The sequence below is a fragment of the Epinephelus moara genome, chromosome 11 (assembly GCF_006386435.1).
Source record: "Epinephelus moara isolate mb chromosome 11, YSFRI_EMoa_1.0, whole genome shotgun sequence".
NCBI classification, from domain to species: domain Eukaryota; kingdom Metazoa; phylum Chordata; class Actinopteri; order Perciformes; family Serranidae; genus Epinephelus; species Epinephelus moara.
The window spans coordinates 17,718,459-17,737,684 of NC_065516.1; the positions used below are offsets into that span (position 1 = coordinate 17,718,459).

At 42.3% G+C, this 19,226-nt stretch overlaps 1 protein-coding gene across 1 annotated transcript; it reads left to right on the forward strand.

The window, feature by feature from the left end:
* Window positions 1-2,033: 2,033 nt before the first annotated feature.
* Window positions 2,034-16,347, forward strand: htr5ab (5-hydroxytryptamine (serotonin) receptor 5A, genome duplicate b). The gene is made up of 3 exons (XM_050057295.1): window positions 2,034-2,171; window positions 5,576-6,355; window positions 15,536-16,347. Exons 2-3 carry the CDS (start codon window positions 5,648-5,650, stop codon window positions 15,866-15,868), a joined length of 1,041 nt encoding a protein of 346 aa, XP_049913252.1. The 5' UTR covers window positions 2,034-2,171; window positions 5,576-5,647; the 3' UTR covers window positions 15,869-16,347.
* Window positions 16,348-19,226: the final 2,879 nt, after the last annotated feature.

Genomic DNA, 19,226 nt, shown 5'->3' on the forward strand with positions numbered 1-19,226 from the left:
AGTGGAGAAAACATGATGCAGTGCCTTCCAGGGTGCCCTAGTGGGGAAAATGTGATGCAATTCAGTATTGGGTGCACTTACAATGACAAAAAAACATGATGCAGTGCACTCTAGGGTGCCCTTCCAGTGGAGGAAATTTCATACTGTGCACTAATGGGTGTCCTAAAAATGAGGAAAACGCAATGTACTGCCCTGTAGGGTGCCCCTTCAGTAGGTAAAATGTGATGCAGTGCACTAATGTGTGTCCTTAAAATGTAGAAAACGCAATGCAGTACCCTTTATGGTGCCCTTCCAGTGGAGAAAATGTGATGCAGTGCCCTCTTTGGTGCCCCTCCAGTGGACAAAACCCAGTGTACTACCCTATAGGGTGCCCTTTCAGTAGAGACAGTGTAATACAGTGCACAAATGGGTGTCCTTAAAATGGAGAAAATGCAATGCAGTACCCTGTTGGGTGCCCTTCCAGTGAAGAAAATGAGATTCAGTGCCCTCTGGGCATCTACACAGTGGGGAAAATGTGAGCCAGTGCCTTAGGGTGCCCTTCTAGTGGAGAAAATGTGATGCAATTCAGTATTGGACACACTTACAATGGAGAAAACATGATGCAGTGCCCTCAAGGGTGCCCTGTCAGTGGAGAAAATGTGATGGAGTGCACTAATTGGTGTCCTTAAAATGGAGAAAACGCAATGTACTGCCCTATAGGGTGCCCTTCCAGTGGAGAAAATGTGATTTAGCGCCCTCTAGGGCACCTACCCAGTGGAGAAAATGTGAGGCAGTGCCCTCTAGGATGCCCTTCCTGTGGAGAAAACATGATGCAGTGCTCTCCAGTGTACCATTCCAGTGGAGAAAACATGATGCAGTCCCCTTTAAGCTGCCCTTTCAGTGGAGAAAATGTGATGCTGTGCCTTAGGGTGCCCTTCTTGTAGAGAAAATGTGATGCAATTCAGTATTGGGTGCACTTACGATGGAGAAAACATGATACAGTGCCCTCCAGGGTGCCCTTCCAGTGGAGAAAATGCAATGCAGTGCAGTAATTGGTGCCCTTAAATGGAGAAAATGAAATGCAGTGACAAACAGGCAGCTGTACATGCTGGAAAGCTAGTAGTAGGCTATCTATAGATATAGATATAGTAAATTTAAATATAGACACAAATTCAATAATTAATAAAAACAAATTTAATGTTAACCATTTTTTGGACCTGATTCATCCTGAATGGATCATAATTTTCTGCACACTGGTGCCTTTTTATTTGTCTCACCCCTGCCCTTCAGACAGTCCGCCGCCATCAGCCTGACATTATAAAGTCTGATAGAAATCATAGATGTTCCTTTGTATCAGCTGCCCTCTTGTATCCACTCCTGGTTTTATATAGCTACAGGTCTGCTGCAGGTGGAAGTAATTAACATTAATAAGCAAGATGGATACATGCTTTACTAAACGGTCACAGAGTGTTCTGGTCCTGTATGCAAAGTGTTACTGCGGTGCAGCCTATGATGATTTAATTAAATCAATCATCCTGGGAGATTTCCTCAGGTCAGGACAAAGGAAGTGTCCCACTGGAAATGAGGAATAAAGCCAAATATGGAAACTTGATTACAAGTAGTTCTGAGCCGCGCTCCTGCCAATATATGAGATTTGAATTACTTTGCGCGAAATGCGCATTAATGTGCAGGACACGGGAGAAACACCACGGGAGTTACAAGGGTGGCCGCGTGGAAGTATCATCCATCAGAAAGCAGCAGGGTCCGTGTCTCCTCAAGCCACCTCTGATCACTGCAGAATAAGACTAATTACACAGAGGGAATGTTTCCAGAGCGGCACCAACAGTGACACAATACAGAGGCACCGTCTTCATCCACACCGCACGCCTCTCAAAAGACAGCTGTTGCTCGCGCCAAGTGCACGCCACAAACACACGCGCGCGTCTCCCACATGCCGAGAAAACGCAGTGTTTACCATCTGAATTGGACTCAGTTCCCCCTTCCGACCACTGTGTGGTTCATTCCAGCGGCTCTGTATCCTCAGTGCGAGGTGTGTTGCTGCTGTCATCAACACTGAGCCGGGCGGTTCAATCACTCCGCTGACGCGCCAGCAAAGTGAATGTCGATGGAGAGGTTAAGACCGAGCAGAGATCTTGTCGTGCGGGACTGTTTTATGCCGAACTGTTAATGGGGTGAGTTATTTCCGGATATGAATCGTTGCCGCCGAGTTTTAGTTATAGCTTTATTTCTGGAATAGGATTCAAAAGTGAGGCTGTGTTGTTGAGATGTTGTGTAACAAGTGTCTCGGTTGATAATCAGATATAACCAGAGTCAAGTGATGACAGGAAACCTCATGGGACAAGTGAGCTCTACAGGGGATCCTTAATATTTATATGGTAAAGTTATTATTCTAGAGAATAAATCTCTCAGAAACTGGATTTCAGTTAATAATGTGCATGTGATTTTTTTCAGTGAGAAAGAGGAGCATGCTTCAAATGGTTTGGAAACACCAAACCAAAGACCAAAGCTGCTGAGTAACAGCATCCCCACTCAGGTCACCCTTATGCATGCCTTATGATTGTAATATGACCCCAGCTAGAGGACACATCTATACATTCCCCTTCCTTTCAGCTGCAAATGTCAGCCCTCTGAAGCCTGAGAGAAACCCTCCTTGGTGAAAACCGTGTAACAAATGAGCCTACGACCGTTTCAGAAAGAAGAGCTCCACACAAAGAGAATGCCATTCACACTCTTGCTGTGTCAGGTTGTGACAGTGTGGACACAAAAAATGAAAAGGAATTGAGATGTCGAAGTAGTTTTTACCTGAAACTGCAGCTGGCAGCCTTTTGTGCTTTGTTGGGAATTGTTTTTATCAGCAGGCTGATTGCATAGAGGGGGCGAAAAGAAATTAGAAACAGAAACAAATATGTGTAGGACTTGCTGATTATTTTCCCGAGACTTTACACTTGTTTTATTTATGGTGGCCAGGAACAATGGCAGAGAAGAAAACTTAATTTTAAGAGCATGCAGAACACATTCATCTAAGTTTGCGCCCAACATCTTGCCTTCCGCAGCATCGGGTGCAGTGTGGCTTTCTTGCAAAGCCTCGTGAAGCTCAGAGAGGATTTTAGTCACTGATTAATTTGCTCATTTCTAAATTAGAATGAAATGTATGTGGTTTGGAAATATCTCCCTTCTGCAACTCCGTAAGCAGCAAATAAATGTGTCTCTGTTCTATCATTTTCGCCCCTTTCATCCTACTTAAATTAAAAAGTAAACACAAACAACCTTAAGTTGGGTAATGAGATGTTAATCACGCTCTGTCCTTGTTTAATGTCTCACAGTTAACATAAATCCCCACAAGGCTCTCGAGCAAATATGCCCAGTGAACCAGCTGGCACTTGCAAGTCTCGAGACAGCAACTGACCTGAATTGACACTTTACCCACACAGCTGTCCGAAAAACACTCTAAAGCACAGACTTAAATGTATTCAGGTATTATCCTTTGACGTCAGTGAACACGATTCCTGTCTCGGCGTCTGTCAGCATCTCCACCCTCACTCCTCTCACTTATGCATATATACATTTGCATGCGTCTTTCTGCCGTGTGTGTGTCTGCCTTTCACAGAGTGACTGACAGCCGCCGTTTGAGGGAGTGAACAGGCATGTTTGATTGCCTGTTCCCTTCATAAAGGTTGTCCAATTTCATGGCTATTAGGCTTGTTAATAGGCGCGGGGAGAAGAGAGAGCTGAGGGCCTATCGGTGTGCTTGGTTGGACCCTTTGATTAGAGGGCACGGCTTGTGATGCTAAGAGACAGTGTCACATGTCACATAAATACATGGACTGACAGGGACATGGCTCATATTGTTATTAGCCGTCGGTCCTTATTGATGAGGCTCAGTGATTGACAACAAGCAAACACTCTGACACGACCCACTGGGTGTAAAAACATATATGAATAAAGCATTTCATGTGGGACTCTGTTGTATTTTAATTTTTTCCTGTTGATTTTCTTGCAGACAAACCGTCACATCCTCAGAAGAAACATTTGATTGATTTATTCATCAAATGAATGCTTCGGTAATACAGCCAAAAGTAATGTTATTAGGGGCTAACCACCCACAAGAATATGAATCTATTGATTATATCCTGCAGTTTATATGAAACTCACTTAGGGACGATTATTTCGACTGAATTATATGCATTAGCTACACTTATTATAGACATTTGCACTGCGCCCAGAGGCCTGGGAGAAAAAAAAAACCTTAGCAAGTCATCCAGATCCCCTCATTCAGCTTCATTGTCACAAAGAGGAGACATGCAAAATGAATGGTTTTATTCAGTATTCAAGACTGAGGCTAAAACTGCACTTTAAACACGAAAGTCGGTGTGGCAGATTCGCTGGGTCAAGGTAAGAAAATTCAAAAAGCCTGGGAGGATTGTTAGGAGCAATAGCAGCTCACAGGAGTAGGTTAAAGCCGGAGGAGTAGTGAAAGTTAAACTGATTTATAAAGAAAGAAATTAGAATTAACGACTGAAAATTTACATCTTATGAGACTGTTTAATCAGGCACGTCTGAATGTGTTTTCCAAAACGTGATGCATGAAATCGTTATTGCCCCCAGTCATGCTGCTGAAAATGTTGCTTCTGTGAGTCTTAGTGGGGGAACAAAGGATGGATTTTCATTTAACGTTTCTCGTTAAATAGTCACAGAAATCATATAATTGATAACTGATTTATGTAATTGTGCCACTTGTGATTGAGTTGCTCTATTCATTTATAGCGGTTTCAAGTTGTAAAGATCAATACCAAACTTTACAACATCCCGCTGACAGACAGTATGCGTGGTTGGTGATTTGAGATTCATTGTTTCTGCACTGCTGAACATCGTGCAGCGTAGACTTTGCAACTTGCCGAGCCTCTCCTGTGACTGTATTGATAGAGCTGGCATGTCAAATCTTTTTCTTTTGTGAATCTGAAACAGAGACAATCCTATGTTAATGCAGAGTGTCTCTCCAACAGACTCTCTAATTTAAAATGAAAATAGATGCCGCTCTCCACAACCACTTAAAACATACAACTCCACAATGTTGAACAGAGGAATCTCTCTATCGGGTGCAAGAGTGAGATATTCCCGAATGAGTGTACAACAAAGACTCCACTTAAAACTTCATTTTGCAATAGAGGTCTGACTTTGATGCAAATCAAAGGACAGCAGTGGGATGATGAAACTGAATATTTATGGTCTTTTCCAGACCCCGAGATGTCCCGGAGTACTTTTGAGCCTTTTTAACTGCAGATGAAATTGCACTTGAAAGTTGTAGGCAGGTTACTTGACAGCTGTTAGAAACTCAAGTGCTTTTTACTATTGTGAGCAAATCATTTAAGTGCCTCTCTTGTGAGCGACACTGTGATGTACACTGGTGCATTTACGCAATGGTGCAAAGCCAGTGGTAAAAGCTGCTATTTTTGTTCAACTTTTAGCATATGTTGTTGAATTTTAATGAATTTTCATTGATACAAAGAGATGTGAGAGGCTTACGTTCAACAATCACATTAAAATAGTTCCTCCCTCTTCTCTCTCCCCGCTGCAGAATGCATCAGCTGTCTGCTGAAACTGTCTCTGAATTGTCTTGGCCCTTGGCTGCAGGGCAAGAGCAGCTACCATGACGTATCCCAACACCAGCATACTGACAGCCAATTTCAGTGGAGCCTTGGACGGCCATGACTCCGGGGGAAACATCTACCGGCCTTTTTCTGTTTTCAGCGTGCTCACTCTTACATTACTGGCAATGTTGGTGGTGGCCACCTTTGTGTGGAACTTGCTGGTGCTCGTAACCATCCTGAGGGTGAGGACATTCCACCGGGTGCCCCACAACCTTGTGGCTTCCATGGCCATCTCCGACGTGATGGTGGCCGCCCTGGTCATGCCGCTGAGCCTCGTCCACGAGCTGAACGGCAGGCTGTGGAAACTGGGCCGCGTTCTGTGTCAGGTGTGGATCTCCTTCGACGTGCTCTGCTGCACGGCCAGCATCTGGAACGTGACAGCCATCGCGCTGGACCGCTACTGGTCCATCACCAGGCACCTAGAGTACACGCTCAAGACGCGCAAGAAGATTTCCAATGTGATGATCGCACTCACGTGGCTGCTGTCCTCCATCATTTCCCTGTCGCCTCTATTTGGCTGGGGGGAGACCTACACAGAGGGGATGAAGTGCCAAGTGAGCCAGGAGCCGTCCTACACGATCTTCTCCACCTTCGGAGCGTTTTACCTGCCGCTTTGTGTGGTGCTGTTTGTTTATTGGAAGATCTACAAGGCTGCCAAGTTTCGGATTGGCTCCCGCAAGACCAACACAATAACACCCATGGCTGAGGTGATTATTCATTTTCCTTTTTTTATATAAACTATCTCAAAATAACCTCTCAAACCTTATAAGTCATAATATCATAACCTTCTCCTTGTCAAGGTATTGGATAGTCAAGTTAGCCAGTCCTATCTTAATAGTCCTGTGTCAGCGCTAGAGAAAGGTCCATAAGTGCATTATCCTTCTGAAGTAGGGGAAAAAACACCTCGACTTGTTTGTATGTCTTTAAACCAATCACAGTTGTCTTGGGCAGTGCCAAGGCCAGGATGCAGCGACAGTGCCCTCGCAAAATAACATCGAGGGGGGACTTTTTTGATAGAGCATTTGCACATGGGGAGACAAGCACTGTCATGAATTCTCGGCAAAAGAAAACGCCACAAAAAACAGCAACAAATGTATGTTGACTGTATGATTCAATTTTTACAGATAAAAAGACAAACATAATTTGATCAGCGGTGCCGTAGAGGTGAAGCCTGACTATACTTGGACACACTGGACAGACTTGTTAAAACTAAAGACAATTTGCTAGCTATGTGAGGCTTTTGCAGAACATTATTACAATGATATCACAGATGCTCATGTTAAGTAGAATGATTTAGGTCAGTGTCACTGGCACATGCCGCCACCAGGGTCAAAAGATGTGGCAAACCAACCTTGACCGGCCATGTCAGGAAACAGATCCACATCAGACATGAGAGTCCTGCGGGACAGAGTCTGGGATTTTTCAAGGTGCTTTCACAAGTCGTCTTATTCATCATAGATCTTTACATCAATTCACCGAAAGAACAAAACTGGCATGACTTATTGTACGATCCAAATCTGCGCCAAAATTTGCCATTTTCAGCACGTAGATTGTTAGCTAGGAGGCTGTTGTTTCCTGTTGCAAAGAGGATTTTGAAATCGTTAACTTGCAGATGGCACGAGAGGTGGAGAACGCCATTGGCCAGCCAAAATAACCGGCCAATGGCAGCTTCATAGCCACAGTTTACATAGGTATTGTTGGTAGTGGGTAAAAACATGTAGATTGACACTCCTTGAAACCAATCAGAGAGCTAGAATTAGCTTCATGTGAGTCAGCAAGGTTGGTTAATAGCACTTTCTATACCGCTCCTGTTGAGATGCTGTTGTGGACGTAATAAACCACATGTTGTGATTGAAAATAAGCTGTGTCAGCCAGCAGTTCACTTGAGATGGTGTTAGAGGTGTTCTGAGAGATACATCCAACGCTAAGGTGAAATTTAGCTCACTAGAAAGCTTCAATTTTGAATGTCTGGCCCTCCTGGAGATTCACCCTATACTGGTGGGCTGCAAAGTTGGCCTAAAAGGTGTCGAGATTCAGGTTAGCAGACCTATTTACACAATAGGCTATAAAGCTGAAAAATAATTCCACGTCATGACTTTGAAGACCACAGCTCATGTCTGACCTCAAATTGGAAACTGCCATGCAGATGGTATGAAAAGCACAGGACGCAGCAAAGTACATAAGCCAGCAGGACCAACAGGGAGCACTCAGCCTGCAGGGTGACACTCCAGCAACCATCAAAAGGTGGAAGACAGCCAGCCAAGGAGAGAAGTGACGGAGGAGAGCAAACCAACTCGGGGGACTACAAGTGTTCCGATGCGGGACGGAGAAGCATTATGCCCCAGGCAATGCCCAGCACTGCAACTGAGTGTAGAAAATGTGGGAAAAGGGGCCACTGGGAGGGTAAATGTTTGTTTAAGTCAGTTAGAGAAGTCACCAGTAGTGAGAAGACTGAGGAAAACTTTTACCCAGGAGAAGTAGGCAAGGGAAACCAGGACTGTGCAGAGCATTGGACAAAATAAATAAATACAGGACACACTCCAGTTAGGTTCAGAAACCTTATCACACTAGGCTGTTGTTAAATCTCAGTTAAGGAGACAGGAAATATTAGAACACATTCATGACGGACACTGAGGCCTTTAGAAATGCAGAGAACAGGCAAAGGAAGCTGTTTTGAGGCCTAGAATATCTGCTAATATTGAACACATAGTAAAAGCCTGACACTTTTCCCAGGAAAACAAGCACATAGGCGACAGCTCAGTGCTCAAAATGTGAATGTGAAAATATGTACAGTAAAAAATATATAACATGTACAGTTCAGTTCACCAGCATATTAAGTAGCCCAGCAGGCAAAAAGTACAATGATTGATGTACCACATATGTGAGTATGGAGGCAAACACATTGTGGCACCAGTCTATTAGTCATTTCACTTGGAAATCTTGCACCTGCCTACAACCACAACAGACCAGGTTGTTAAGTGACTAGAAATACACATTTGTAAGATTTGGCATTCCAAACCAGATAGCCAGCTGTAATGATCCACAATACCCAAGTGTGTCCTGAAAAGACTTTTACAGACAGTATGATTTTATACATGCCACGTCCAGTCTTTACAACCCACCAGAGCGTGCTGCAAACTCACTAACCCCCCATTAGCATTAATGTGATACAGAGCAACACTGATGACTTCTACTGGTGTAAGCCCAGCAGAGCTGCTCGTGGGATGAAAGATCATAACCACACTCCCTCCACTCGAAAATAATCTGGTCCCTAAGTGGCCCTGTAAAGCCCTCATCAGATACAGAGATGCGATGACATGGAGAGGACCAGCATCCATCAGCCGAGAGAGCTGCAGCTGGGAATTCTGAGGGTGTGAAAGTGAGCTCAGAGTCAGCAGGAATTAGCCCCTCCGAAGTCCCACCCCTTTTCAATCTAGGCTCCAATAACAGATCAGCGAGCTTGGTAACTTCAGTCCACCTTCCCTTTTCCTGTTATTTTTATACAGGCTATGTGTTAGGCTCGTCTTTGTTGGAAAGAAAACACATTTTGAAGATGGTTAAAAGATTTTGCTGGGGGAGCTGTAAAAGTGACTCTCGATACACTGTTCTGTTTATTCCATTCCCAAAACCAAAAACTAATTTGATCCAGTGTAATAATTGGAATTGTCTGTGCGGCTGAACATCAACACCATCACCAAGAACACCCACATCTGTTCATAGGTAACATTATTATATTAAACAACGTTATATTTTGTTGAGACTGTAATGATTTAGGCTCAATTAAAGTTGTTTTGCCTAGTTCATAAAAATTACCTTTGTGAATTATCCTTCACAAAGACGCCCAGAAATAATCTAAAACATACAGCAGCATCCAGCTAAAGAATTGGGGGTCAGATCTTCCACATCGTGGCGCCCATAGAGCAAGTGCACCAACTGATCCTCATACAATGGTTCGAATGATATCTGACGAATTAGCAGCCCACGGATGACGTTACATTCGTAACATAAAGTTTTATGCCTAACATAAAGTTACTTTGGTTAGGTTAAAGAAGTGTATCAGATCACAACTAGTCACCACCCTGACCTCTGACCAATCAGATCACTGATGAAAAAAAGTAACCTGACATGGACAAAATTCTATTAGGGCTCTATTTCAACTGGTTTTAAAACAAGCCTCTAACAAACACGATTTTAGCTGCATTTTAACTTATGCAAAGATTATTTTAGTCCACAGTGACAGTGTTGCTATTTTACACCCTGTGTGATGAAAACAAGAAAAAAAAAAGATTATATTTTATTAGAAATGTAACATTTCAGTCAGGTAGACCTCATCAGTCTTTACCTACTTTACCACCCTAAACAGTCTGGCATCACTTTAAAGTGTTTTATGTGACATATTCAGAGTAGTTTCATCATCATCCTGCTAAACAGCAAAAATACTCACTCTGTTCTAATTTCACATAGAATAATACCTTCACGTATTTATGGTCTTGGCCTGGATTTAATATTTGGAAATTATTTCCTGTGTTCTGTTATAAGGCTATCATTTACACTTCATACCGATGACTGCCGGTGAAGCATTCCCGCGGGTTGTTACTGTGTCATCTCATATCATAAGAAGTACTTCATTCATGTTTCTGATGATGTTGCTTTTAATCAACATCCCTGCCTCTTTCGCATGAACATGCTTGTAGCTGGATATGAAACCCAGAGTTGCTGATAACTAGCTTTGTGGTTATCCAAAAGGCCAATGTAAGAGTTAGTTAAGCCAGATAATGAAAAGATATCCCGGATAAGTTGAACTAGCTTTGTAGTACAGCCTCAAGTCCCCTGTGACGAGCTGTACATGTGTCAGCAAAGTTCATTGACAGGACTTTATGTACCGCTCATGTTGAGATGCTGCTGTGGATTTTAATAAACCACATGTTCCAAGGACAAATAAACTGTCTCGGCCAGCAATTTCTTTGACACTCGTCCTATATCTAATGATGAGTTTTTCTCCTTCCTCTCCCTGTCATCTGGCTGAGGCCCCTGACCTACCAATATGAGTTGCTGTGCAATTATTTATTATTCTGGCTGATGAGCTATTCAACAGTAATCAGGGAGACATAAGTATCTAATGTATGAGCATACGGACAAATAATTGCAGCAATCCTGCTCATCACCACCAGCTTGTTAATGTGCGTAGGCAGAAGGTAGAAAGCTATAAATACCACCTCTAGCATCTTTAATGGGCCACTGCACCTTTCTGGCTTTGGCGTTTCTCTAATCAGCAGACACAAAGGTCTAGATCTATTCAGCAAGCATTAGCAAACATTTAATCAGGCAAATTTTCCCCGTGAAAATTGAGTCAGCTCCCACTTTTCACCAACCCTTATTGAAGGAAATGCAATTTGAAAAGCCCCCAAAACACCTTGGTGATAGAGATTACGCCACTTTTAGACATCTTAGAGCAGACGCCTTACTCCACCTATGAAAGGCTTCTTATGAAAATCGCTCAGCATCTGAGCATTCTGAGAACTTGGCAAATTTCCACAGAAGGGAGAAATGATTCACAGAAAACACACATTGGAGGCTTTTTTCTTTTCATTTATGTGGCACGTGTACTTTGAAAATTACCTCAATTCCTCAAGATACTCCTTAGTTATGCAAGTGTGGCATCAGTTGGCCCAAAATTAGAAGCTAATGGTCAAGGAGGACCTATCCTCGAATAAATGAGCCTCGTCTTTTATTGCGTTGGTACAGCAACTTTATGCCAAGTTTCATTACACAGGCAATCGCTCCTGTAGCTATCGCAATTAAATTGAATATGTTTTATTAGTCACTTTGCTTTCCACAGACACACTCGCAGCTTATGGTTGCATTATACGTGTCTCATTACCCAGCTCAAGTTTATTCTCATCATTTCCCAGCGTACATCGAAGAGTCGAGGCATCGAGCCCTGCAAAGTGTCTGCGCGGAGTTGTGAAGTGAGCTATGGCATCCACATCTAAGATAATAAACCTCTTGCAATCATCCATCAACAACACCCACTCAAAGACATTAAGACACATACACATGCCACCAGATATAGAGCGCATTCATAGGTAAGGTGCACAGATCCTTGGCCTAGATGCACAAATAACTCAACACTACAGAACTGAAAGTCATAAAATGTATCATTCAGAAAATGTTTAAAGGGCCAGTGTATAATATTTGGCATGGTTTATTGTCAATCTGAATCTGAATCTGAATATTCTACCCATTAATATGTTTATACGTGTATGATGTATGTATGATGTATGTATGTATGATGTATGAAGTGTATGATCGCTATAAAATAAAATTTGTTTGGTTTTCGTAGCCTTATAATTATGCTTTTATATATATATATAGCAAGGGCCTTGCTTTAGAGAGGTCGCCATCTTGCGCCGCCATGTATGTACGGCAGACCGAGTGGACAATCCAGCCAGCCAGAGAACGCGTTTCGCGTGTATAAATGAACCAACGAAGACAGCGGAAGGAAGGAAGAAGGAGGAGGAAACAGCAGAGAGTGTTAGTAGTTCGTCGATAGAGAGTAGTGAAAAGTTTTTTTAGTTATAAAGTTTGCGAATGGACCACACTTACCACGCAACAGGAGAGAATGAACCCGAACCGTCATCTGCGAGGAAAAGAAGACGCAACTTCACTCCTTGTGATGCACTCTCTGCGGCGCTTTTCCTCCTGATGATATATCTCCCCAACGATGGTAGCAGTAGCACCGAATCCCATTCTGTGCATTCAGCCTCTCTTCTCGCCCGCTCAGCATCAAACACATGGAGTTCCTCATCTGTATGCTCCGGCTCAAACAGGTATGGCTCTGGGTCTGTGTCCGCTACAAGAAACTCTTCAAAATCGCGTTCAAAGTCGTCCATTGCAGCTACTATAGTCCGGAGATATTGCTAGGCTAAATAAACAGCTGAGCTCTGTTTACCGGCTACGCTGTCAGTCAGTGTGCGGGCTGGTGATTGGCGGAGCAGAGAGGGGAGGGGGGTCCCCACTCAGTATGGTAAACGAGTATGTGTGTGAAGTTATGAAGTGTGTCTGTTACGCCAGAAGAGTCAGAGTTTGGGACGGAGTGGAGTGTTACCGGAGTTTCTGGAGTGCTCAAATAAACTGGCCTTTTTCCCGAACGCTCCTCTGGTCTTCTGCTCGTGAGGGATTCATTACAATATCGTAACATGGTTTAGATTTCTAAATAAACATTCACCTCGTCGCTAGATAGACCTACTCCTGAAAAAGTCGTGCGCAAGGCTTTTTGTCCCTACGAGGCCACCGTCATTTACCCGACGGGAGTGGTGAGCGAGTGAGCCCTGCAATCTAGAATTTGACCACTGATGTCACTGTTTTCACCCATTTTACAGACTGGCCCTTTAATGTGACTGCAAATATGAAAAGTGACTGAAGTTAATACACTGATACATAAACTTACTCTACGTTTTAGATTCCATAAAACCTCACAACTGTATTCACCTCACAGCTGTATTCTTTCACCTGACCTTCAAAAGTACACTTGTCTTTCTTTTCTGAACATGAAAACCCTTTAAACACATAAAAGAAGAAAGTAAAAGATTTTTAATGTGGTCATAAAAGACAGCCATCCATATCTGCAGGTGTCCTTGTCAAAGAAAGACACTGTCAATCACAGAGTATGAAGCCTAACTTTGTGCACTTAATCTCACTGAAGACACAGTGTTCACATCTCTTATGCTAACATTCAGTGACTGTGTTAGCATGTACACTATTACTCTACTGTTATTCTGAATATGAATCTGAATATTACTTTTCTATGTTTTAACATGATAGACGACATGTTAGGGCAAGGGACAGCAACCTTTACTATCAAAAGATCCATTTTTGACCAAAAATGATAATAAAATATCTGTGTGGAGCCGCAAAACATATTTGAACCTTATGATGAAGATAACATGAGCATTCATTAATATGTTTTACCACAAGGTGGCGACTGTGTGTGGCACTATTTATGATTATTAGGTACTTTAACGTTGCAGAGCTGGCAGTGAAAACAAACAAATCTGTCCAAGCACCCCTAACTTCTCTATTTAATTCCACAACTTTTACTATTTTGGATTTGGCACCCAAAGCTAGCCAGCTAGAGAGTCTCAAGACTAGCCACTGCTATCGAGGTTCGACTAGGTTTTGAGGAAAAGGTGCCAGGCAGTAGATGTTAAAACATTTTATTCAGTATATAGGCTACACATTTTTACAACTGGATCAGCGTTGATACAGGAAAATTAAAATGTTAAAAATAAAAAACTGTCATTTACGTATTCCAAATTTTTTTGTCAAAGCCACAGGGTGCCACTGGAGAGGGGCTTAAGAGCCACCGGTGCCTCCGGACCCACAGGTTACCTACCCCTGTCAAACACAGCTGTATGTAGACTATTGGAGGAATTCATTTTTATCCATGTAAACAGCTTGGTGGCAATTCTGTCTTGGAATAAGGGCAAAAACTGGAATATTCTGTGCATATAAATGTAGTCAGTGGGACGTTAGAGCCACAAGATGATTAGCTTAGCATAAAGACTTGAAGCAAAGGGGAAACAGCTAGCTTGCCTTTGTCCAAAGTTAGACAAAAAAAACACCAATCAGCACCTCTAAAGCTCACTGTTGTTTGTTTGATTCATACACAAACAGAAAGGTTAAGGTGTATTTAGGAAGTATTGTGAGCTAGCTTGTTGTGAGCTAGCTTGTTGTTAGCTAGCAAGCACATAAATTCAGCGCAAATTGATCCTAACGCAATAAAAATTACTAATTGTTGTTTTTCAAGATTGCGTGCTGTAATTATTTCTTTTCTGGGTGCGTAACTTCCTACTTTAGAGGCTTTGGACGGAGCCAGGCTAGCTTAATGCTAAGATAAGCTAACCATCTCCTCTTTTAAGCTTCATATTTAGGTTTATGTTTGGTTTTGTTAACACTAGGAGGAGAGTAGGAAGACTGCTTCATATCAAACGTAGCTCTCATGTTGCTGGGAAGGATACGTTTCTCTATATTTAATGACAGGAAACAAGATTAAGTGAGTAATTCAAAGTGAGTCTCACCTTCTTAGTTTGAAAGTACATCATAACCTCATCATCGATCCAATGTTTAAAGGAGGATTCTTAGTTAAGTGCTCATTTGAGCTCCTGCAGCGTCTAATATTGAGGTGTCTTAAACCATCCACTGAATCTGAAACTTCCTTCCCAACAGCACTATGCTTTTAACCTGTGGCCTCTGCTGTTAATGGACTGGCTTCATCCGTCCAAACAGTTATAGGCCCTGCTGACCCATATTGATTCAACTACACTTGCTCCAGAGTGAACAACTTTCTCCATCCGACTGCAGGATGTTGTTTAAATGTTGAACAGGACACAACAGTTTAGAGGGGTTAGTCTGAGCGCTTTACTTCCAACACATTTAGGGGGCTGATTCGTCACTATAAAAGCTGTTAGGCTGCTGAACGACCCCGGCCAGCTTCACCTGATAAACAAAAAATAGTCAGCCTTGAGCTGTGCTAGGCAGCATATAAAGAGAGGAGAAAGTCAGCAGATTAATGTTGACATTTTCTTTTTTTCCTTTTCCCAGCTGCGCAGTATGTTTGTGAAATGGCACAAAATGGGCTGCTGGAAAATGCAGATTAAGACACTGCTCTGGATTTATGCTCTGTGTCGTGTGTGTGTGTGTGTGTGTAAGGAAAGAATACACTTGTTGAGTCACACTTTTTTTCAACCTATAATCCATCTTTTGTAGAGCAGCCCAAATGGCATACATTGTTAAAGATATTTTAATTCTAACACAAGCCAGGTGTGTCTCACGGATAAATGAATCAGTGGAGTAACTGATTTATTCTCTGATCGGCTCCCTCCCAGGTAAAGGACGAAACACATCAGCCGCAGATGGTGTTTACCGTGCGCCACGCCACCGTGACCTTCCAGACAGACGGCGACACATGGCGCGAGCAGAAGGAGAAAAAGGCGGCACTTATGGTAGGCATTTTGATCGGCGTGTTTGTACTTTGCTGGATCCCCTTCTTCATCACCGAGCTCATCGTCCCACTGTGCTCCTGTGACATCCCGCCCATCTGGAAGAGCATCTTCCTGTGGCTGGGCTACTCCAACTCCTTCTTCAACCCGCTCATATACACTGCCTTTAATAAGAACTACAACAATGCCCTGAGGAACCTCTTCTCCCGTCAGCGCTGAGCCACTCGGCACGCTCGACAGACAACCTACACCAGCATGCACTCCACAGTGTTACCCCGCCAGACAGAGAAGGACTGACCTGTCTGTATCTTTCACTCAGTCATCCTTCAGACGGATGATAACCAGAGACTATGTCTGAAAAACTGTCTTTATAAATGTGTTGTTTTTATTTATGTTTTGTTTTGTTGATTACCATGCTGAGGTAACCTCACAGCTGGACTGAGACGGGTGTCTGAGCTACTGTATCTACAAAGAGAGGAATAAATTGGCTGTGTTGTGGCAGTTGTGGATACAGTGATGTCTACATGTTAGTTTCCCTCTGCTGTTTCAGGCCTATTAGGGAGGAAGCCATGTTAACTCCCTCGTAAACAGTTTCATCATCTCATGTGAAGCTGCTGGGAAAAAAATCAAAGTAAAGCTGGAAGGAATGTTCACGAAAAATCTTTTAGAACTGAACAAAAAACCCTCGTAAATTATTAACCAAGAACAAACTGTGGATTATTTGCTACACTATCTGTATACCAATTCTTCTTGCTCATTGCTGTAAGTGACATTTTAACCAAAAAAAAAAAACATGAATTTGGGGGTGGTTAGCACTGTCGCCTCACAGCAAGAGGGTTCCTGGTTCGATACCAGGAGGGATTCCTTCTGTGTGGACATGTTCTCCCCATGTCTCCGGGTACTCCAGCTTCCTCCCACAGTCCAAAGACATGCAGGTTGGGGATAGGTTAATTGGTTACTCTAAATTGGCCATCTCTATGTGTTAGCCCCATGATAGTCTGGCGAGCTGTCCAGGTCGTACCCCGCCTCCTGCCTGATGTCAGCCACCCCGCAACCCTCAAGAGGATAAGCGGTTACGGAAATGAATGAATGAAAAATGGATTTGATTATAGAAAAAAATTATCTGACCTGACAGCCCTCCAGTAAAGAGACCTCCACCTCACAGTCAGGTACAAGTGCAATTTGTTCATAGACACTTCAAGATAAACGTGCAATCTCTCCTCTGATGCTGGCTATATATATCTATCAGTTCTCTTTGCACATACACCTACACACTCCCATGCCTTTTATAAAGCAGGAAAATAGCAGGACAAGTTATTATTTCCACCATCTTTGAATAGATGCATTGTTGAGAAACCCGCAGCCACAAATTATTACATCTCGCTGCAGATAAATAAGGCAACTATGATAACCAGAGGATGTGTGGTCTGGTGTAAAGCTATCAAAGCATTAACACAACAATAGATTCATGATAATTCAATAGGAGTTAAATCAGAAAATAAAAAATAGTATTGCTTTACTGTATGGAGAAAGTAAAGCACTGAGACCATGCATGTTTAAAGTAAGACTTGTGGTGTTATATTATGGGAGTATCAGAAGCTAATATTAACCAATACAGATATCCCTAATGGGCTCAGAACACAAAGCTTCAGTTGGTCTAATGATGTTTTTTATACGATTCCCCCATCTCCTGAACAAATTGCCACTTTCTACTGAAAGTGTTCAGCACTGTAGAATCAGTAAGTGAACCTTTATTATGTTGTGTAATATACTGTAATGTGAGGAATCAAGCATGATAAACTGATCCTCAGCAAGTAGTTGTGCTACATGTTAGTGAGCTCCTGTTGAAGAGCAACGTAAAAGACTCACGAACATTTCTTAATAGGTGCATCTAACCTCTCTGTCAAGTGAAAACCATGTATCTCCAGATTTGGTGATTATGAACTCTTAAGATAAACTAAAGGATTAAATGTTTATGATTCAAGAAATTTACTATTTCTGAGCTAAATAAACCATTTAAAGGGACAGTTCAACCCAAAATCAAAAACATGTATTTTTCTTCCTACATGTAGTCCTATTTATTCATCCAGATTTTTTTGGTGTAAGTTGCAGAGTGTTAGAGATATTGGTCATAGAGTTGTCTGCCTTCTCTTGAGTATAATGGAACTAGATGGCACTCAGCTTGTGGTGCTCAAAGTGTCAAAGAAATACATTTGGAAAAACTCAGGAGCAATGTCTCTTTGCAGAAATCATGACCCGGTTATTCACAATAATCCACAGATCTTGTTGTGAGCAGTTTCACGTAGGAACTAATTCCTTTCTACCGACCTACACCCACCAACTGTATCACCAAGCAGAAGGAGGTGTGCATCTACTGCTAGCTCACCTAGCACCACTGAGGTAGCTAATGTTACAGCTCAGCTGGGGAGGACGCCATTAACGTTTAGGCTTGTGCTGTCACAAGTGCAAGCCTGAGTAGATGCACACTTCCTTCTGTGCAGTGATACAGGTGGTGGGTGTAGTTAAGTAGAAGGAAAATAGTTCCTAGATGAAACTGCTCACATCAAGGCCTGTGTATTAACTTGAGTAATCGGGTCATGATTTCTAGAAAGAGACATTGCTTGTCATTTTTTGGTGCTTTGAGCACCACATCCCGAGTGTCATCTAGTTCCATTATGTTCAAGAGAAGGCAGACAGCTCTACGGCCGATATATCCAACGCTCTGCAACTCTTACTAAAACAATCTAGATTGATAAATACAACTACAGATCAGAGGAAACTTGTGTTGGATTTTGGGGTGAACTGTCCCTTTAAAAAGACTAATATTATACAGCCACACTAGCTGTAAGGCTGTGAGAGACATGCTAACTTTAGCATGCTAACATGCTCACAATGACAATGCTAACATGCTGATGTTTCGCTGGTTTAATGTTCACCATCTTAGTTTAGTGTGCCAGCATGCTAACATTTGCTAATTAGCACCGAACACAAAGTGCAGCTGGTGCAGGTATTTTGTCTTAAACTTGATGATGGTGCTACATGAAAAGGGGATCACCAAAGTTATTACTGGGGAACATGAATTTATGTGCTAATTCCATGGCAACTCATTTTTAAGCATTTAACTGAAAAACACCAATGGTGCTAGATGAAAAGTCAGGAGATCACCAAAGTCATTTGGATTCATCCGCTTTACTCCATGGGTATCATGGCAAGTTTCATTCCAATCTATCCAATAGTTTTTAAGATATTTAAGTGATATTGCAATCCCAAAAGACATGCTGGTAACATGGCTCAGAACATAAAATGATTGTATTATATGAAGAATGCGATTTTGCAGAGTTTTAGCTAACCTAACATTTTTGAGATACATAGTTTTCACCTGACTTAATATTTTAAATGAAAACAACACTATAAAACATTACACACATTTTTGTATACACAAATTTAGACTACGATCTGTAAAAAAAGACTGTAAGACTGTATCTGGTCTCTACCTGACCTCAGCCTTTAACCTTGATTTGTACTTTTACATTATGTATTTACTGTATGTTAAAAACTTACAGACCTCAAATGACAT

What these genes read in the sequence shown, in the direction of transcription:
- htr5ab (XM_050057295.1), top strand. Translation starts at nt 5,648, where the DNA reads ATGACGTATCCCAACACCAGCATACTGACAGCCAATTTCAGTGGAGCC. An exon ending in CAATAACACCCATGGCTGAG is followed by an intron (nt 6,356 to 15,535) that starts GTGATTATTCAT and finishes GCTCCCTCCCAG; the next exon opens with GTAAAGGACGAAACACATCA.